The sequence below is a fragment of the Panulirus ornatus genome, chromosome 14 (genome assembly GCF_036320965.1).
Source record: "Panulirus ornatus isolate Po-2019 chromosome 14, ASM3632096v1, whole genome shotgun sequence".
Taxonomy (NCBI): domain Eukaryota; kingdom Metazoa; phylum Arthropoda; class Malacostraca; order Decapoda; family Palinuridae; genus Panulirus; species Panulirus ornatus.
Window position 1 is genome coordinate 43767527 of NC_092237.1, and position 23415 is coordinate 43790941.

Sequence of the window (23415 nt, forward strand, 5' to 3'; positions counted from 1 at the left end):
TAATAAAGATGAATATTGTTATCTGTTGACTATGATGAATAATATAGACATTATTACACTAAACATCTTAAAATCTTGAAATAGTCTAAATAAATTGTTTAGCATGTTAAAAGGTGTAAAACAAAATTTAATCTATGATTTCAAAATAAAATTTGGTAGTGGCCATCTTAAACATGCAATAAGATTGAATACTGTCAGTAACACAAATTATAATTTTCAGATATTTTTTCTTTTTGGCTAGACAGTAACTATGGGGTATTACCTGAACTTGCGTCAATAAAAGGTTTTCATTGTTACAGCAGGCAGATCAGCTGAATCACCGTCGCATTGGAGGAAATGGTGTTGCAAGAATGCACTCTGAAACACAACGTGATTTCTTCGTGTTTATTAACAATAAGACACTGAGAATATCTACTAGAACTCATAATTAGCAACAGAGTTTAAGTATACCATCATATCATTGTACAGCAGGAAGGACGTACATGTATAATTTCACGAAATGTGTTGTCAACAATAATTGCAATCAGCTGTAGCAAATCAAAAGTCGGCTTTAAAGCTTAATGCTTTTCTATTGGCTCATAAAGTAGGAATGGGAAAGAAAACGCGATAAAAATTCTCCTCTTTAGGATTTTGTGCTTAGATATCATAAATACGCAGATCACGATAATTATTGAGCATAAATCAAAACTTAAGGTAAATTTTTGCATTCATATGGTCGTAAGGAAGTAATGTCTCGACAAGAAGATACTGTAGTAAATGATGTGTCAGGGTTAGGATCCGCGTGGATCTCTTCTGGTTTGTAGTGTATCATCTGTTTCCAGAGAAAGTGACTTGTCTGATTGTTTAACTGAAAGTGTAAGTTTCACTGCGTAATAGTATCTGCAGTGTATTTAGTTGTGAGTAAGACAGAAAGGTTAGTGTGCCTACATATATCATATATGCAGCGAGATCTGCTATGGTATTTGGCGTCTAAGAGACTGAGAGTGAGTACCTAACATTTTTGTTTTTAATATGAGCAGAAGATCGTCGTTTGACTTTGCATTGTTATGAATTTTCTTGGTTTCACTATCACTCATTCGCTTTCGAATAAACTGGACGTTTGGACAGAATATGAACATCACTTACAGTTGATTTGGTCAGATTTGTAAGTAACAGTACATACAGTACATGTGTTCTTGTGGTAGTCAATGAACTTATGAAATAATGATTAAGGATGCTAAAGGTACATTTTTGTTCCTAGCAACAGTTTTTAGGAATGAGATAATTGGTTCATATGTATTTTAGACCAGCAGGGACATTAACATAAGAATATTGACGAGAATCACGACAGTCGATTTCTTGTACTTAACACGAACACGGAGTTCTTGATGAACTTATAGTGGGAAGGTTTGTCACAGAAAAAACTTATGGATTTTGATGAAATACATGTCATTGGAATCCTTATAATGAGTACCATGGATTCAGACAAGAGTAGCTTAATTTGGAATAGAAATGTCTGATAACTGTTCCAGTTTAGGGGCACCAAGTCAATAATGTATGGATTTGGATCAGATGCTTATCCCTAGAGTCCATGTACTTAGTTGTAGAGATTTAATGGGAACCATTATTTGGGGTGATATTTTTTATAATTATGAAAATGGATCTACATACATTTGATATGTTTTTACTCATAATACTATCGGAATGTGTACTCTTTGTGGACTTAACAAAGAGGATATGATTTGAGTTGTAACACTGCCAGTAATCTCATCCCCTATCTGAGGTTAGGTTAGGTTAGGTTTTTAGGGGCTCTCTTGATTATTGGATGTTTAAGAAAATGTAGGCATGAAATTTCTGCAAAGTGGATCTCTTCCACACAGGGTCCATTTCTTATATTTTAATTTAGATTTTAAGTCACTTTGCGTTTTGAACCCAGCATCGCAGCTGTATCACTCAGATATTTGATATCTACAGATAAGTCATAAAAGTCAGAATTGATAATCCCACCTTCTTAAATGATTACTTATTGTGGCATGAATGATCCCAGGTCATAATGCTAGACCTTGCTCATCCACTCATTTTAAACGTTACCTATTTTTACCCTAAGAAAATTTATACAATTGGTATGATTAGGCAAAATGTGAGATAAAAATAAGCAAAACATCTGTCTGAATCTGTATTCCTAAACAGTAAATCGACCAAATTTCAAGTGATTTCAGTAAACTTGGTGAAATGCTTCTTTAATACTGTAGTTGTAGACCTAGTTGACCAATAGTTTGATCAGAAACAGTTTAATGTTTTTCCATATTATCAAGTTATTTTGTGATATCCATCTTGAAGATGTGATACCATACTTCAATCCCTGAAAAAACTTCCTGTAGCTCAGTGTAAATGACATCATAGCATTCAGATTTGTAAAATCATATGAAATACACTAATTTAGGTTTGGAAGTGGGAGTTTTTATTGGTTCTTTTGATTTTCTCGCATCATCATAACCCTCCCATCCAACCATGAAATATAAAACGGTGCTTCTCCTCACATTCCCATGGTCTAAATCACGTCTTAATGATACGGAGTGTATTGACATACATATGTTCCAAATCCAGAGGTTATGTCTGCAGTGAGATAATTTTAGCAAAATATGTGTTTAGTAAAGATTTTTGCATATTTTACTGAGGATATCACAGAATGTGGTTATAATACAATCAGACTGATTTTCAACACAGTGTAAAGAATAGCAGAGATAGCAGTAAGTATAATAGAGCAAGAGAGAAAACATTTATTTCACAATTACTAAAGACTAATATTAAAGAACAGAGCACAGTTACCTCTGAAGAAGAATTGAAAATTAGTTACAAACCCATTAAGATCATTAGCTCATGATTTATTCCTTAAAATTAATTGTACCTGTTATAAAAAGCATCTAGTTTGACTTTGACAGCGGAAGATGGTTCCATAAAACTATATTCATATATTAATTAAAATATCTTGCAGGAAAACTTCCAACTCAAGGAACAACATGTGATAAATTACTAGCTCATGTTCCATACCTATGATGACTGTGGATGATTTTAATGTTACTTCTCATTCATACTCTGGGGCACTACAATTTATGTCATGTGTGTCCATATTTCAACCACTGTTATTTTGCATAAGCAGCATCCAGCCTTTTAATTTTTTTAGAACAACCACAAGTATAATTAAAATGACAGGGAATCAAAGCTGATACAAGTAGTTATTTAGTTTTCATATTGAAATTTTGGGTGTTTCTCTAGATTCTTTGTGGCGGGGAACTTATAGTAAGTATGAAGCAAGACTGTCACTTGATGATGATTGGTCTAATGATACACCTAAGTAGGTTACATATGACTATAATTCAGTTTCATTTCCTTTAAATGATACTCTAATGGAATCATCGTTATTCAGCCATTGCTCTTAAGCAAACGATATGGAGTTGGTTTTACATAAATTCAGTGATGACTTATTCTCTGTAACCCATTCATAAATTCCTAAATGATGGCCTAACTGGAACTTTATTTTTAACCCATTTTCTAGGGATTACTGTACAAAATGTTATACATCGAAAAATGAAATGCTTAATATTAAATTTTTCTGTGACTTTCAGTATCTGAAGTAGGTGTATTTTCTATATCTGGCAGTAAAATTCTTTGAAATCCATACAGCTTTGAGAATAAAGATAATTTAGATGTGAAAAATTATTCTTCCATAGATGATACCTAAATTCACTCAGCATAGTATATGATCCTCCAGAATCTTTACTTGTTATAGGATAAGTTTGAATACTACCATGCATTATGTAATATCATTGAGGTATCTTACATAAGGACTGACAGATCTTGGAAAAGTAACAAATATCTGGTGATAAGTAGTGAGTTTTGCAATGTTTTTATTTTTGAACTTCTGCATCATTGTAGATTATGTAAACAACTACAAAATACAGTATTATGTAAGTTTTGAATTATTTACACTTGTATTTAATGAAAAATATACTACTGTCCTCAGTCTAAAAACTTTTACATGTTGCTGAGTATCATGCCTTTCACATCAGTATCTTTCAGATTCAGTTTTATTCTTGGAGGTTCAGGCCATAGACATTCTTAGTCTTTCAGTATTTGTATACTGGAACTGTGTAGTTGAGTTGGTTGACCGGAGTTAGCCAGGTGTTTAAGTGTTTCCTCCACCCTGTCGTCTAGTTGTACCTCTTGAAACATCATAAGCAGTATTAATCAACATCCTCAGACATTTTCATTCTTAAACAATGTAAAAATTGCTACATTTCCTGCTGTTTGCCTCTTGATTCTTGTGATTGCTATGGGAAAAATGGAAAATTTGGAAATCATAACTTTGAATATACAAGCTACCTAGTAGCTTGATTTATAATGCATAATTTGAACCAATTGAAATAGTAGAAAGGTAATGAGGACAAAGGTGAGTGCTCGAACTACAGAGGTATAAGTTAGTTGAGTACATGTACCAAGTAAGTTGTGTTGGGAAAGTAGTGGGCAGAGCATCAGATTAGGGAGGAACATTGTGCTTTTAGAAGTGATAAGGGATGTGTGGATCAGGTATATGTTTTGAATGTTGTGTGTTGAGAAGCATGCGTAGAGAACAAGGATTTAAACGTATGAATATATGCCATAGGAGGAAAACAGCTAGAAGCAGTGAAAAGTTTCTATCCAGAGTGTAAGGCATGTGCATGGGTAGGAAAAGAGGAAAATGAGTGGTTCCAAGTGAACATTGGTTAGTGGCAGGGGTGTGTGATGTCACCATGGCTGCTTAATTTGCTTTTGGATGGAATGGTTAGGGAGGTAATGCAAGTCTTGGAGAGAGAAGTATGTAGTCTCTATGGGGTGAGGGGGGTTTGGGAAGAGTTGTTTTCTACTGATGACACAGCACTGGTGGCAGATTTTAAGTGAGAAAGTGCAGAAGTTGGTGACTTAGTTTAGGAGAGTGTTTGAAAGGAAGAAATTGAGAGTAAATGTGAATGAAAACAAGATCATTAGGTTTAGCAGGGCAGAGGAACAGGTTTGTTGGGATGTGAGTTCAAATGAAAAAAAATTGGAAGTTAAGAAATTTAGATACCAGGGAGGTGACATTACAGCAAATGAATCCATAAAAGATAAGTTGAATCAAAGGTTGGGTGAGGGGGCAAAGGGTCTGGAATCATTGAGGAACTTTTTGAAAGAGAGTTCGATATATAAGAATGCAAAATTTGGTAGTTTGCAGTTATAGTAGTCTCAAAGATGTTGCATGGTTGTGAAGCATGATGCTGTGAATGAAGATGTGCAGAGGAGGGTGGATGTGTTGGATATGGAATGTTTGAGGATAAAATGAAGTTTGATGCAGTTTTATCAATTGACTAAGTAAAGTGTAAGAGAGAGTTATGGTAATAAGAGCATGGTTGAGGGAGCTGAAGAGGGTATGCTGTATGATTTGTACATATGGAGAGAATGAGTGAAGAGAGGTTGACAAATAGGGTATATTTGTCAGAAGTGAGGGGACAAGGAGAAGACCAAATAGGAGATGGAAGGGTGGAGTGGATACATTTTGGAGGCTAGGCTAAGGCTGCTGCATTGGGTCTTTAGTCAGCCAAGGTGTTGGAAGCCATATCCCTGAGGCCCACATGGCCAGCCCCCACAACATGGCTGGTTTAGTATGCTCTGTAGGTACTCGTCCAGTGCACTCTCGAACTTCTCTGCCATGCATTCCAAGCTGTTTCTGATGGTAAATGGCAAGGTGTTGAAGAGTCTTGGGCTCTGGATGTTTAAGGTGTTCTCTCTTTTCATGCATATGGCTCATTTGTATTTCAGAGTTGTATTTTACAAAGTTGTCCATGTCTGTTGTGCCAGTAGGATGTTATTTTGAAATGTAGATTGGGAACCATACCTTCTAGGATTTTCCAGGTAAAGATGATGATATGCCTCTCCTCTCCTGCACTCAGGGGAGTATAGCCTCCATGTTTGCAGTCATTCCCAGTAATTTAGTTCCTTAACACAATTTTATTGGCTGTGAAAGATCTCTTAACACTTTCTACATCTGCAGTTTTGCCTGCCTAATAGGATGAAGTTAGAATGCATCAATACTCAGTTCATGTAAAAATTATATATATTATCTATATCTATATCTGATGCTTGTTCCCTTCATAGTGTCTCTATAACTGGCAGACTCCAGTTATGTGCGTCTTTCTTCACTTGTCTTGGTGGTCCACAGGATCTGGCATGCCATCCTTCTATCGAGGCAACTGTTGTTTTGTTGTTTTCACAGAAGGTTAGGTCGTTAGACATCAGTGAGAAAGATTTTGAGTGACCAAGGCTTGAAATAGAGAGTGAATTGAAACGGTGTGGTATACAGAGTTGTCTTGTGAATGGACTTTGAAGCAGCAGGGTAAACCATAGAAAAATCTCTGGGGCATGGTTGTCGATAGGGAAATTTTTTTTTCATTGCATTATTCGTGATAACTAGAGAATGGATATCAGTGAATATGGTCTTTCTTCATCTGTTCCTCTCATTACCTAGCTAATACAGGATATGGTGGTCAAGTACGAAAAAATAAGATAGGTTTCTTGGGACTCCACATGCTTGAGGTTATGCCTTAAGTGAAAAATATATTTTAGCAAAGTTGTATCATTAGGAGTACATCCTCGTCAAGGAACTTCTGCAAATGAGTCTACATTTCCCTGCTACAGGAAGTAGTACAGCCTTAGGCAGCATGAGTCTTCAGAAATGTCTTGGGTAACACCAGGACTTTTATGAGAATTAGCCTTGGTGTAATTATAAATAAATTGATTTATTGATAAAGTTGTTTGTATTGTATTGTATTGTTTTTAATACACGTAATACATTTCTAGTTTTTCTGTGCAGCCCGATCATGACATGATGGATCCAACGGTAGTAGATTTGGTTGAACGATGGAATGCGCTTCACAAAGAGGGTCGCTTCTCAGCTCTAAATGTGAGAGAATATTGGCGCATAAAAGTCCCAGAAATTTATTCACCACAAGTAAGTAATTCATGTTATATGCGGCATGCCCTTGAAAGTTTCAGAATTAATGCTTCAATTGATTCTGTTCCCGATCTCTCCTATTGCCATATATCACTGTTATTATCAGTACCCACACTCCTTTAAAAATTGATCTATCACAGAATGAACCACTCTTCTACCCACACAGCATAAAAGTCCCAGAAATTTATTCACCACAAGTAAGTAATTCATGTTATATGTGGCATGCCCTTGAAAGTTTCAGAATTAATGCTTCAATTGATTCTGTTCCCGATCTCTCCTATTGCCATATATCACTGTTATTATCAGTACCCACACTCCTTTAAAAATTGATCTATCACAGAATGAACCACTCTTCTACCCACACAGCATGCTTTATATCCAGTCCAGGAGTTAGCCAGATTTTTGAGAATGATAAGTATGAGATTGGTCTCTAATATGGTTAAAGATTATTTTGTTCAAAATATATTTATTGTAGATAATGCGTACATCTATTATGAATAACATATAAACTTCAACACATAGAGTCATAATTTATTGAAAGAAAAGAGTGAGACAGTCTGCTGTGGCATCAAACTCACTGATGACATTTTTAACATTTGTAGCAATATCTTGGATAGTGTGGAGAAGAGCAAGGCCAAGTCATTGATTAGTCATTTGGTTGTGTAGAGATGTCTTAAGGTATTGAAGAGTGCTGCTTGGGTGCTTTGCAGTGGCAGTTGGGATTGGCATTATTTGCAGTGTGTGAAGGATGACATGAGTGTTTTGGTTCACTTTAGTAGTAAAAATCATCTGATAGGGTAGAGGTCATCTGAGATCTTGAAGTGTTGATGTAGTGCATCCAGACCTCTGGTTCTGCATCTGGTGTTGTGGATAATGGAAGAAAGTGTTTAAATTCTATGTGCCGTATTTTAAGTCATTTCGCCAGTGAAGTCTTGGAGGACATTGAGTTCACAGTTGGGGTTGGAGCTTGCAGTGTCAGGTCAAGTGATGAGATCATCAATAACTGAAAAGTAGATGTTGACTTTTCAGTACTCCATGGGGTCGTGTACTGATGTGTGTGATTGCTGAGTGTGTTGTCATGCAGCATGGAGAGCTTTGGGAAATGCATCCACTCATTCAGCAGACTCATATACTGTGTTCCATGTGCAGTTGTAAGTTTCATGCTCTGGCTGGAATGATAACAATTGCCATGATAGTGGAGAGAGAAGTCAATGGAATTACAGTGAGCACAGGAAAAATTTAAAGTACATCTGTAATACACATGCTAGCCGTGCCTGTGCACTTGGCCCATTACCACTCTGCACACAGACTTCTTAGACCCATCTTCAGTTGGTTTCAACCAACCTCAATCCCTTTTACCTGCACAATACTGATGGCAGTAGTTATCTTAAATGCATTGGACAGTAACCTCATCAGTACATTAGACACTGTCCCCAAATGCTTCTTCCTACAAATGGTACTTGACTCAACCATCCTCAGAAATGACAAAATTGTATGTGAATAGTGGAATAAGAAGAATTTTAGATTATTTACCTTTGCCTTCATTATGAAATACATGATTAGTAAAATAAAAACTTGGTCATTTGTTTGTTGTTTCGATTTCACCGGTATATATTCACTGATTTTTCCTGATAAAAGTACCAAAATCATTGGATTTTTCTGTCATAACCACTGCCAGATATGAATATAGATTCATATCCCACTCGAAGCATATCCTAGTATTTATATTACTGGGACCGTCGTTTTGATAGTTACCTGCCAATAGGTTTGCAAGTCAAAGAAAGTTCTCCCATTTCTTTATTTGATATTTATGTTTGATGGTGTATTTTCTCATTGTAAGATTTGTATTATTGTTATCAAGGTCATTCTCACCTATACAGTACAGCACATTAAGAATATTGGTTGAATATAAGCCTGCTTTCCTTAATTGGTGACTATCAGCATGTGGAATATGATTCCAAATGATTTTTCCCATTGTTTGTGGGGTAGAAGTCTTATTTATACTGTTTTGCTTTGGCATCATTATAAAAGACATTATGACTGAAAATTCTAAGTGTCTTAAATGTTTCATTAAATTGTACAATATTTTTTGATTATTAGTGGAAGACAGTATTTGAAATGGTAGGATAAGAATATGAATTTTTTTTAGATCCGTAGCTGTTGTATGGCATCAGTTTCATTCATAGGATTTGTAATATAATACTTAATGTTGCTTTATATCTCATTGCTATGTGATGCCCTTTGTATCAGCAAGTGCATATTTATTTATTTATTTATTTATGATTTCACTGCCCTTATTCACTACTGTTCCCCACAACTTTTAAGATACACTTGACAAACTTGTACCATTGTAATTCAAACTTTCACTTTTATTCCTCTTGCCTTTATACAGTGGCACTATACAAGTATTTCTCAAGTCCCCAAGTACCTCACACAATACTTACATTGAAAATACTAAATAGCTAATGAGTGACACAATCACTCCCTCCCATAAGAAATTCAAATGCAAGCCTGTACACTCCTGCAACATGGTATATTGTTAAGATATTTCTTGTCTTTAGAGTAAATATTAGTTTTTCTGTATATGATCTAAGTGATGCCATTTTATATATTGCTTTCAGCTAAACTGTAACTGTCTAAGGATAACTTTCGATGAGGAGCTAGCCCAAAAATTGCTGTTTGATCCTCTGGAGAGATTCATGTGTGGGGGAGACCCAGCACAGGTCTTTCAGGTATGTGCTATGTTTTCCATTTGATTTTAGAATTTAGGTTACAGTAGGTACAGTTTCCCCAAGTTGTGATGTCATATTCTGCAAAATGTTTCGGACAAAAAATGTGGTATCTAGCAACTACCTCCACCTTTTGCATACCTAGGTCATCTTTGCCTTTGAGCTTCTCTTAATAAAAAGCTATTCATAAGTCAGTATCGTAAGTTTTATTCAATTTATACACATGATTGCATATGGCTGTCCACTAATAAGTATTAAGTAACTTCCTTTAGGGAATCAAGGAGGATGTGCTAGCAGACGCTGCTGCCTATGATACCACATTGTCAAAACTTTTATAACCCAACACTCACAGGGTGCCCCGCTCATTTTTGATGCTTCCAAAAACACTTATCAAAATGTTATGTTATTCTGGAAAGAAAAAAAATATAGACAAATTTTATATTTTCTCTGACTGAGCTTAAGCTGATTGGAAAATGGAGTGAAGGGGTGGGAGGGAGGGAGTGGGGAGAAAAGGCACATTTGACACAGTTGATATCAGTTGGTCAGCTGTAATTGATAAATAAAGCAATACATTGGTTCACAGTATCCAAAATTGTTAAGCAAAGTCTTAGCTACTCATTAATGTTTTACTGTTTCTGTGATGCAACGTCATGACGTTTTCTAATATGGCAACACCTTCTTGCTGAGGACTCACTTCTTCCATACCCCCTCCAACCCTCACACTGCGGCCTAAGAACTGTTAAATGCCCATCCATTTGCAACCAGCATTGAAGGTTATCTGTAAAACATTGATTTTGTCTGTATTCCATCCATCTCCCTCCCATTTCACATACACATGTATATACATACACGTCCACACACACACATATACATACCTATACATAACGTATACATATATGTACACACACAGACGTATACATATATACACATGTACATAATTCATACTGTCTGCCCTTATTCAGTCCCGTCGCCACTCCACCACACATGAAATGGAAAACCCCTCCCCTCGCATGTGCATGAGGTAGCGCTAGGAAAGACGACAAAGGCCACATTCGTTCACACTCAGTCCCTAGCTGTCATGTATAATGCATCGAAACCACAGCTCCCTTTCCACATCCAGGCCCCACAGAACTTTCCATGGTTTACCCAAGATGCTTCACATGCCCTGGTTTAATCCATTGACAGCACGTCGACCCCGGTAAACCACATCGTTCCAATTCATTCTATTCCTTGCCCGCCATTCACCCTCCTGCATGTTCAGTCCCCGATCACTCAAAATCTTTTTTACTCCATCTTTCCACCTCCAATTTGGTCTCCCACTTCTCCTCGTTCCCTCCACCTCTGACACATATATCCTCTTGGTCAATCTTTCCTCACTCATTCTCTCCATGTGACCAAACCACTTAAAAACACCCTCTTTTGCTCTCTCAACCACACTCTTTTTATTACCACACATCTCTCTTACCCTCTCATTACTTACTCGATCAAACCACCTCACACCACCTATTGTCCTCAGACATCTCATTTCCAGTACATCCACCCTCCTCCATACAACTCTCTCTATAGCCCACGCCTCGCAACAATATAACATTGTTGGAACCACTATTCCTTGAAACATACACATTTTTGCTTTACAAGATAACATTCTCGGCTTCCACACATTCTTCAACGCTCCCAGAACTTTCGCCCCCCTCCCCCACCCTATGATTTCCTTCAGCTTCCATGGTTCCATCCACTGCCAAATCTACTCCCAGGTATCTAAACACTTCACTTCCTCCAGTTTTTCTGCATTCAAACTTACCTCCCAATTGACTTGTCCCTTAACCCTACTATATGTAATAACCTTGCTCTTATTCTCATTTACTCTCAGCTTTCTTCTTTCACACAGACTTTACCAAACTCAGTCACCAGCTTCTACAGTTTCTCACCCGAATCAGCCATCAGTGCTGTATCATCAGTGAACAACAACTGACTCACTTCCCAAGCACTCCCATCCACAACAGACTACATACTTGCCCCACTTTCCAAAACTCTTGCATTCACCTCCCTAACAACCTCATCCATAAACAAATTAAATAACCATGGAGACATCAAGCACCCTTGCCGCAAACCAACATTCACTGAGAACCAATCACTTTTCTCTCTTCCTACACATACACATCCCTTACATCCTCGATAAAAACTTTTCACTGCTTTTAACAACTTACTCCCACACCATATATTCTTAATACCTTCCACAGAGCATCTCTATCAACTCTATCTTATGCCTTCTCCAGGTCCATAAATGCTACATACAAATCCATTTGCTTTTCTAAGTATTCCTCACATACATTTTTCAAAGCAAACACCTGATCCACACATCCTCTACCACTTCTGAAACCACACTGCTCTTCCCCAATCTGATGCTCTGTTCATGCCTTTGCCCTCTCAATCAATACCCTTCCATATAATTTCCCAGGAATACTCAACAAACTTATACCTCTGTAATTTGAGCTCTCAATATTATCCCCTTTGCCCATGCTCTATACAAGCATTCCGCCAGTCCTCAGGTACCTCACCATGAGTCATACATGCATTAGATATCCTTCATATGTATATGTATGTTATGTGCATATGTGGGCATTTATATATATATTATTATTTTTTTTTTTTTTTTTTTTGCCGCTGTCTCCCGCATTTGCGAGGTAGCGAAAGGAAACAGACGAAAGAAATGGCCCAACCCACCCCCATACACATGTATATACATACGTCCACAGACGCAAATATACATACCTACACAGCTTTCCATGGTTTACCCCAGTCGCTTCACATGCCTTGATTCAATCCACTGACAGCACGTCAACCCCGGTATACCACATCGCTCCAATTCACTCTATTCCTTGCCCTCCTTTCACCCTCCTGCATGTTCAGGCCCCGATCACACAAAATCTTTTTCACTCCATCTTTCCACCTCCAATTTGGTCTCCCTCTTTTCCTCGTTCCCTCCACCTCCGACACATATATTCTCTTGGTCAATCTTTCCTCACTCATTCTCTCCATGTGCCCGAACCATTTCAAAACACCCTCTTCTGCTCTCTCAACCACTCTCTTTTTATTTCCACACATCTCTCTTACCCTTACGTTACTTACTTGATCAAACCACCTCACACCACACATTGTCCTCAAACATCTCATTTCCAGCACATCCATCCTCCTGCGCACAACTCTATCCATAGCCCACGCCTCGCAACCATACAACATTGTTGGAACCACTATTCCTTCAAACATACCCATTTTTGCTTTCCGAGATAATGTTCTCGACTTCCAAACATTCTTCAAGGCTCCCAGGACTTTTGCCCCCTCCCCCACCCTATGATTCACTTCCGCTTCCATGGTTCCATCTGCTGCCAGAACCACTCCCAGATGTCTAAAGCATATATTATTAATTTATTTATTATATATTTTGCTTTGTCGCTGTCTCCCGCGTTTGCGAGGTAGCGCAAGGAAACAGACGAAAGAAATGGCCCAACCTACCCCCATACACAATGTATATACATACACGTCCACACACGCAAATATACATACTTATACATCTCAATGTACACATATATATACACACACAGACACATACATATATACCCATGCACACAATTCACACTGTCTGCCTTTATTCATTACCACCGCCACCCCGCCACACATGGAATACCATCCCCCTCCCCCCTCATGTGTGCGAGGTAGCACTAGGAAAAGACAACAAAGGCCCCATTCGTTCACACTCAAGTCTCTAGCTGTCATGCAATAATGCCCGAAACCACAGCTCCCTTTCCACATCCAGGCCCCACAGAACTTTCCATGGTTTACCCTAGACGCTTCACATGCCCGTGATTCAATCCACTGACAGCACATCAACCCCGGTATACCACATCGATCCAATTCACTCTATTCCTTGCCCTCCTTTCACCCTCCTGCATGTTCAGGCCCCGATCACACAAAATCTTTTTCACTCCATCTTTCCACCTCCAATTTGGTCTCCCACTTCTCCTCGTTCCCTCCACCTCCGACACATATATCCTCTTGGTCAATCTTTCCTCACGCATTCTCTCCATGTGCCCAAACCATTTCAAAACGCCCTCTTCTGCTCTGTCAACCATGCTCTTTTTATTTCCACACATCTCTCTTACCCTTACATTACTTACTCGATCAAACCACCTCACACCACACATTGTCCTCAAACATCTCATTTCCAGCACACCCACCCTCCTGCACACAACTCTATCCATAGCCCACGCCTCGCAACCATACAACATCGTTGGAACCACTATTCCTTCAAACATACCCATTTTTGCTTTCCGAAATAATGTTCTCGACTTCCACACATTCTTCAAGGCTCCCAGGATTTTCGCCCCCTCCCCCACCCTATGATCCACTTCCGCTTCCATGGTTCCATCCGCTGCCAGATCCACTCCCAGATATCTAAAACACTTTACTTCCTCCAGTTTTTCTCCATTCAAACTTACCTCCCAGTTGACTTGACCCTCAACCCTACTGTACCTAATAACCTTGCTCTTATTCACATTTACTCTTAACTTTCTTCTTTCACACACTTTACCAAACTCAGTCACCAGCTTCTGCAGTTTCTCACATGAATCAGCCACCAGCGCTGTATCATCAGCGAACAATCACTGAGTCACTTCCCAAGCTCTCTCATCCACAACAGACTTCATACTTGCCTCTCTTTCCAAAACTCTTGCATTCACCTCCCTAACAACCCAATCCATAAACAAATTAAACAACCATGGAGACATCACACACCCCTGCCGCAAACCTACATTCACTGAGAACCAATCACTTTCCTCTCTTCCTACACGTACACATGCCTTACATCCTCGATAAAAACTTTTCACTGCTTCTAACAACTTGCCTCTCACACCATATATTCTTAATACCTTCCACAGAGCATCTCTATCAACTCTATCATATGCCTTCTCCAGATCCATAAATGCTACATACAAATCCATTTGCTTTTCTAAGTGTTTCTCACATACATTCTTCAAAGCAAACACCTGATCCACACATCCTCTACCACTTCTGAAACCACACTGCTCTTCCCCAATCTGATGCTCTGTACATGCCTTCACCCTCTCAATCAATACCCTCAAATATAATTTACCAGGAATACTCAACAAACATATACCTCTGTAATTTGAGCACTCACTCTTATCCCCTTTGCCTTTGTACAATTGCACTACGCAAGCATTCCGCCAATCCTCAGGCACCTCACAATGAATCATACATATATTAAATAACCTTACCAACCAGTCAACAATACACTCACCCCCTTATTTAATAAATTCCACTGCAATACCATCCAAACCTGCTGCCTTGCCAGCTTTCATCTTCCGCAAAGCTTTTACTACCACTTCTCTGTTTACCAAATCATTTTCCCTAACCCTCTCACTTTGCACACCACCTCGACCAAAACACCCTATATCTGCCACTCTATCATCAAACACATTCAACAGACCTTCAAAATACTCACTCCATCTCCTTCTCACATCACCACTACTTGTTATCACCTCCCCATTTGCACCCTTCACTGAAGTTCCATTTGCTCCCTTGTCTTACGCACTTTATTTACCTCCTTCCAGAACATCTTTTTATTCTCCCTAAAATTAATGATACTCTTTCACCCCAACTCTCATTTGCCCTCTTTTTCACCTCTTGCACCTTTCTCTTGACCTCCTGTCTCTTTCTTTTATACATCTCCCACTCAATTGCATTTTTCCCCTGCAAAAATCGTCCAAATGCCTCTCTCTTCTCTTTCACTAATACTCTTACTTCTTCATCCCACCACTCACTACCCTTTCTAATCAACCCACCTCCCACTCTTCTCATGCCACAAGCATCTTTTGCGCAATCCATCACTGATTCCCTAAATACATCCCATTCCTCCCCCACTCCCCTTACTTCCATTGTTCTCACCTTTTTCCATTCTGTACTCAGTCTCTCCTGGTACATCCTCACACAAGTCTCCTTCCCAAGCTCACTTACTCTCACCACCCTCTTCACCCCAACATTCACTCTTCTTTTCTGAAAACCCATACAAATCTTCACCTTAGCCTCCACAAGATAATGATCAGACATCCCTCCAGTTGCACCTCTCAGCACATTAACATCCAAAAGTCTCTCTCGCGCGCCTGTCAATTAACACGTAATCCAATAACGCTCTCTGGCCATCTCTCCTACTTACATAAGTATACTTATGTATATCTCGCTTTTTAAACCAGGTATTCCCAATCATCAGTCCTTTTTCAGCACATAAATGTACAAGCTCTTCACCATTTCCATTTACAACACTGAACACCCCATGTATACCAATTATTCCCTCAACTGCCACATTACTCACCTTTGCATTCAAATCATATATATATATATATATATATATATTTTTATTATTATTATACTTTGTCGCTGTCTCCCGCGTTTGCGAGGTAGCGCAAGGAAACAGACGAAAGAAATGGCCCAACCCCCCCCCATACACATGTATATACATACGTCCACACACACAAATATATATACCTACTTAGCTTTCCATGGCTTACCCCAGACGCTTCACATGCCTTGATTCAATCCACTGACAGCACGTCAACCCCGGTATACCACATCGCTCCAATTCACTCTATTCCTTGCCCTCCTTTCACCCTCCTGCATGTTCAGGCCCCGATCACACAAAATCTTTTTCACTCCATCTTTCCACCTCCAATTTGGTCTCCCACTTCTCGTTCCCTCCACCTCCGACACATATATCCTCTTGGTCAATCTTTCCTCACTCATTCTCTCCATGTGCCCAAACCATTTCAAAACACCCTCTTCTGCTCTCTCAACCACGCTCTTTTTCTTTCCACACATCTCTCTTACCCTTACGTTACTTACTCGATCAAACCACCTCACATCACACATTGTCCTCAAACATCTCATTTCCAGCACATCCATCCTCCTGCGCACAACTCTATCCATAGCCCACGCCTCGCAACCATACAACATTGTTGGAACTACTATTCCTTCAAACATACCCATTTTTGCTTTCCGAAATAATGTTCTCGACTTCCACACATTTTTCAAGGCTCCCAAAATTTTCGCCCCCTCCCCCACCCTATGATCCACTTCCGCTTCCATGGTTCCATCCGCTGACAGATCCACTCCCAGATATCTAAAACACTTCACTTCCTCCAGTTTTTCACCATTCAAACTCACCTCCCAATTGACTTGACCCTCAACCCTACTGTACCTAATAACCTTGCTCTTATTCACATTTACTCTTAACTTTCTTCTTCCACACACTTTACCAAACTCCGTCACCAGCTTCTGCAGTTTCGCACATGAATCCGCCACCAGCGCTGTATCATCAGCGAACAACAACTGACTCACTTCCCAAGCTCTCTCATCCCCAACAGACTTCATACTTGCCCCTCTTTCCAAGACTCTTGCATTTACCTCCCTAACAACCCCATCCATAAACAAATTAAACAACCATGGAGACATCACACACCCCTGCCGCAAACCTACATTCACTGAGAACCAATCACTTTCCTCTCTTCCTACACGTACACATGCCTTACATCCTCGATAAAAACTTTTCACTGCTTCTAACAACTTGCCTCCCACACCATATATTCTTAATACCTTCCACAGAGCATCTCTATCAACTCTATCATATGCCTTCTCCAGATCCATAAATGCTACATACAAATCCATTTGCTTTTCTAAGTATTTCTCACATACATTCTTCAAAGCAAACACCTGATCCACACATCCTCTACCACTTCTGAAACCACACTGCTCTTCCCCAATCTGATGCTCTGTACATGCCTTCACCCTCTCAATCAATACCCTCCTATATAATTTACCAGGAATACTCAACAAACTTATACCTCTGTAATTTGAGCACTCACCCTTATCCCCTTTGCCTTTGTACAATGGCACTATGCACGCATTCCGCCAATCCTCAGGCACCTCACCATGAGTCATACATACATTAAATAACCTTACCAACCAGTCAACAATACAGTCACCCCCTTTTTTAATAAATTCCACTGCAATACCATCCAAACCTGCTGCCTTGCCGGCTTTCATCTTCCGCAAAGCTTTCACTACCTCTTCTCTGTTTACCAAATCATTTTCCCTAACCCTCTCACTTTGCACACCACCTCGACCAAAACACCCTATATCTGCCACTCTATCATCAAACACATTCAACAAACCTTCAAAATACTCACTCCATCTCCTTCTCACATCACCACTACTTGTTATCACCTCCCCATTTGCGCCCTTCACTGAAGTTTCCATTTGCTCCCTTGTCTTACGCACTTTATTTACCTCCTTCCAGAACATCTTTTTATTCTCCCTAAAATTTACTGATAGTCTCTCACCCCAACTCTCATTTGCCCTTTTTTTCACCTCTTGCACCTTTCTCTTGACCTCCTGTCTCTTTCTTTTATACATCTCCCACTCAATTGCATTTTTTCCCTGCAAAAATCGTCCAAATGCCTCTCTCTTCTCTTTCACTAATACTCTTACTTCTTCATCCCACCACTCACTACCCTTTCTAATCAGCCCACCTCCCACTCTTCTCATGCCACAAGCATCTTTTGCGCAATCCATCACTGATTCCCTGAATACATCCCATTCCTCCCCCACTCCCCTTACTTCCATTGTTCTCACCTTTTTCCATTCTGTACTCAGTCTCTCCTGGTACTTCCTCACACAGGTCTCCTTCTCAAGCTCACTTACTCTCACCACCCTCTTCACCCCAACATTCACTCTTCTTTTCTGAAAACCCATACAAATCTTCACCTTAGCCTCCACAAGATAATGATCAGACATCCCTCCAGTTGCTCCTCTCAGCACATTAACATCCAAAAGTCTCTCTTTCGCACGCCTGTCAATTAACACGTAATCCAATAACGCTCTCTGGCCATCTCTCCTACTTACATAAGTATACTTATGTATATCTCGCTTTTTAAACCAGGTATTCCCAATCATCAGTCCTTTTTCAGCACATAAATGTACAAGCTCTTCACCATTTCCATTTACAACACTGAACACCCCATGTATACCAATTATTCCCTCAACTGCCACATTACTCACCTTTGCATTCAAATCACCCATCAGTATAACCCGGTCTCGTCCATCAAAACCACTAAAACACTCATTCAGCTGCTCCCAAAACACTTGCCTCTCTTGATCTTTCTTCTCATGGCCAGGTGCATATGCACCAATAATCACCCACCTCTCTCCATCAACTTTCAGTTTTACCCATATTAATCGAGAATTTACTTTCTTACACTCTATCACATACTCCCACAACTTCTGTTTCAGGAGTATTGCTACTCCTTCCCTTGCTCTTGTCCTCTCACTAACCCCTGACTTTACTCCCCAGACATTCCCAAACCACTCTTCCCCTTTACCCTTGAGCTTCGTTTCACTCAGAGCCAAAACATCCAGGTTCCTTTCCTCAAACATACTACCTATCTCTCCTTTTTTCACATCTTGGTTACATCCACACACATTTAGGCACCCCACTCTGAGCCTTCAAGGAGGATGAGCACTCCCCGCGTGACTCCTTCTTCTGTTTCCCATTTTAGAAAGTTAATACAAGGAGGGGAGGATTTCTGGCCCCCCGCTCCCGTCCCCTCTAGTCGCTTTCTACGACACGCGAGGAATACGTGGGAAGTATTCTTTCACCCCTATCCCCAGGGATAATATACATATATATATATACATATATATATATATATATATATATATATATATATATATATATATATATATATATATATATATATATATATATTTTTTTTATTTTATTATACTTTGTCGCTGTCTCCCGCGTTTGCGAGGTAGCGCAAGGAAACAGACGAAAGAAATGGCCAAACCCCCCCATACACATGTATATACATACGTCCACACACGCAAATATACATACCTACACAGCTTTCCATGGTTTACCCCAGACGCTTCACATGCCTTGATTCAATCCACTGACAGCACGTCAACCCCGGTATACCACATCGTTCCAATTCACTCTATTCCTTGCCCTCCTTTCACCCTCCTGCATGTTCAGGCCCGGATCACACAAAATCTTTTTCACTCCATCTTTCCACCTCCAATTTGGTCTCCCTCTTCTCCTCGTTCCCTCCACCTCCGACACATATATCCTCTTGGTCAATCTTTCCTCACTCATTCTCTCCATGTGCCCAAACCACTTCAAAACACCCTCTTCTGCTCTCTCAACCACGCTCTTTTTATTTCCACACATCTCTCTTACCCTTATGTTACTCACTCGATCAAACCACCTCACACCACACATTGTCCTCAAACATCTCATTTTAAGCACATCCATCCTCCTGCGCACAACGCTATCCATAGCCCACGCCTCGCAACCATACAACATTGTTGGAACCACTATTCCTTCAAACATACCCATTTTTGCTTTCCGAGATAATGTTCTCGACTTCCACACATTCTTCAAAGCTCCCAGAATTTTCGCCCCCTCCCCCACCCTATGATCCACTTCTGCTTCCATGGTTCCATCCACTGCCAGATCCACTCCCAGATATCTAAAACACTTCACTTCCTCCAGTTTTTCTCCATTCAAACTCACCTCCCAATTGACTTGACCCTCAACCCTACTGTACCTAATAACCTTGCTCTTATTCACATTTACTCTTAACTTTCTTCTTCCACACACTTTACCAAACTCAGTCACCAGCTTCTGCAGTTTCTCACATGAATCAGCCACCAGCGCTGTATCATCAGCGAACAACAACTGACTCACTTCCCAAGCTCTCTCATCCCCAACAGACTTCATACTTGCCCCTCTTTCCAAAACTCTTGCATTTACCTCCCTAACAACCCCATCCATAAACAAATTAAACAACCATGGAGACATCACACACCCCTGCCGCAAACCTACATATATATATATATATATATATATATATATATATATATATATATATATATATTAGGTACAGTAGGGTTGAGGGTCAAGTCAATTGGGAGGTGAGTTTGAATGGAGAAAAACTGGAGGAAGTGAAGTGTTTTAGATATCTGGGAGTGGATCTGGCAGCGGATGGAACCATGGAAGCGGAAGTGGATCATAGGGTGGGGGAGGGGGCGAAAATTGTAGGGGCCTTGAAGAATGTGTGGAAGTCGAGAACATTATCTCGGAAAGCAAAAATGGGTATGTTTGAAGGAATAGTGGTTCCAACAATGTTGTATGGTTGCGAGGCGTGGGCTATGGATAGAGTTGTGCGCAGGAGGATGGATGTGCTGGAAATGAGATGTTTGAGGACAATGTGTGGTGTGAGGTGGTTTGATCGAGTGAGTAACGTAAGGGTAAGAGAGATGTGTGGAAGTAAAAAGAGCGTGGTTGAGAGAGCAGAAGAGGGTGTTTTGAAGTGGTTTGGTCACATGGAGAGGATGAGTGAGGAAAGATTGACCAAGAGGATATATGTGTCGGAGGTGGAGGGAGCAAGAAGAAGAGGGAGACCAAATTGGAGGTGGAAAGATGGAGTGAAAAAGATTTTGTGTGATCGGGGCCTGAACATGCAGGAGGGTGAAAGGAGGGCAAGGAATAGAGTGAATTGGAGCGATGTGGTATACCGGGGTTGACGTGCTGTCAGTGGATTGAATCAAGGCATGTGAAGCGTCTGGGGTAAACCATGGAAAGCTGTGTAGGTATGTATATTTGCGTGTGTGGACGTGTGTATATACATGTGTATGGGGGGGGGTTTGGCCATTTCTTTCGTCTGTTTCATTGCGCTACCTCGCAAACGCGGGATACAGCGACAAAGTATAAAAAAAAAATATATATATATATATATATATATATATATATATATATATATATATATATATATATATATATATATATATAAACCCCTATCCCTGGGGATAGGGGTTTAAGAATACTTCCCACGTATTCCCTGCGTGTCGTAGAAGGCGACTAAAAGGGGAGGGAGCGGGGGGCTGGAATTCCTCCCCTCTCGTTTTTTTTTTTTTAAATTTTCCAAAAGAAGGAACAGAGGGGGGCCAGGTGAGGATATTCCAAAAAAGGCCCAGTCCTCTGTTCTTAGCGCTACCTCGCTAATGCGGGAAATGGCGAATAGTTTTAAAAAAAAAAAAAAATGTCTGGGGAGTGAAGTCAGGGGTTAGTGAGAGGACAAGAGCAAGGGAAGGAGTAGCAATACTCCTAAAACAGGAGTTGTGGGAGTATGTGATAGAATGTAAGAAAGTAAATTCTCGATTAATATGGGTAAAATTGAAAGTTGATGGAGAGAGGTGGGTGATTATTGGTGCATATGCACCTGGGCATGAGAAGAAAGATCATGAGAGGCAAGTGTTTTGGGAGCAGCTAAATGAGTGTGTTAGCGGTTTTGGTGCACGAGACCGGGTTATAGTGATGGGTGATTTGAATGCAAAGGTGAGTAATGTGGCAGTTGAGGGAATAATTGGTATGCATGGGGTGTTCAGTGTTGTAAATGGAAATGGTGAAGAGCTTGTAGATTTATGTGCTGAAAAAGGACTGATGATTGGGAATACCTGGTTTAAAAAGCGAGATATACATAAGTATACTTATGTAAGTAGGAGAGATGGCCAGAGAGCGTTATTGGATTACGTGTTAATTGACAGGCGTGCGAAAGAGAGACTTTTGGGTGTCAATGTGCTGAGAGGTGCAACTGGAGGGATGTCTGATCATTATCTTGTGGAGGCTAAGGTGAAGATTTGTATGGGTTTTCAGAAAAGAAGAGTGAATGTTGGGGTGAAGAAGGTGGTGAGAGTAAGTGAGCTTGGGAAGGAGACCTGTGTGAAGAAGTATCAGGAGAGACTGAGTACAGAATGGAAAAAGGTGAGAACAATGGAAGTAAGGGGAGTGGGGGAGGAATGGGATGTATTTAGGGAATCAGTGATGGATTGCGCAAAAGATGCTTGTGGCATGAGAAGAGTGGGAGGTGGGCTGTTTAGAAAGGGTAGTGAGTGGTGGGATGAAGAAGTAAGAGTATTAGTGAAAGAGAAGAGAGAGGCATTTGGACGATTTTTGCAGAGAAAAAATGCAATTGAGTGGGAGAAGTATAAAAGAAAGAGACAGGAGGTCAAGAGAAAGGTGCAAGAGGTGAAAAAAAGGGCAAATGAGAGTTGGGGTGAGAGACTATCAGTAAATTTTAGGGAGAATAAAAAGATGTTCTGGAAGGAGGTAAATAGGGTGCGTAAGACAAGGGAGCAAATGGGAACTTCAGTGAAGGGCGTAAATGGGGAGGTGATAACAAGTAGTGGTGATGTGAGAAGGAGATGGAATGAGTATTTTGAAGGTTTGTTGAATGTGTCTGATGACAGAGTGGCAGATATAGGGTGTTTGGGTCGAGGTGGTGTGCAAAGTGAGAGGGTTAGGGAAAATGATTTGGTAAACAGAGAAGAGGTAGTAAAAGCTTTGCGGAAGATGAAAGCCGGCAAGGCAGCAGGTTTGGATGGTATTGCAGTGGAATTTATTAAAAAAGGGGGTGACTGTATTGTTGACTGGTTGGTAAGGTTATTTAATGTATGTATGACTCATGGTGAGGTGCCTGAGGATTGGCGGAATGCGTGCATAGTGCCATTGTACAAAGGCAAAGGGGATAAGAGTGAGTGCTCAAATTACAGAGG

General features: G+C 40.0%; 1 protein-coding gene across 1 annotated transcript in view; it reads left to right on the forward strand.

Annotated features, from left to right (window-relative positions):
* Window positions 1–843: 843 nt before the first annotated feature.
* The window catches only part of Ubr1 (Ubr1 ubiquitin ligase), a 514997-nt gene continuing 492425 nt past the window's right edge, over window positions 844–23415 (forward strand). The window contains 3 exon segments of the mRNA XM_071669737.1: window positions 844–983; window positions 6863–7000; window positions 9625–9735. Of these exon segments, the coding sequence (XP_071525838.1) occupies window positions 939–983; window positions 6863–7000; window positions 9625–9735 (294 nt within the window). The 5' untranslated portion in view covers window positions 844–938.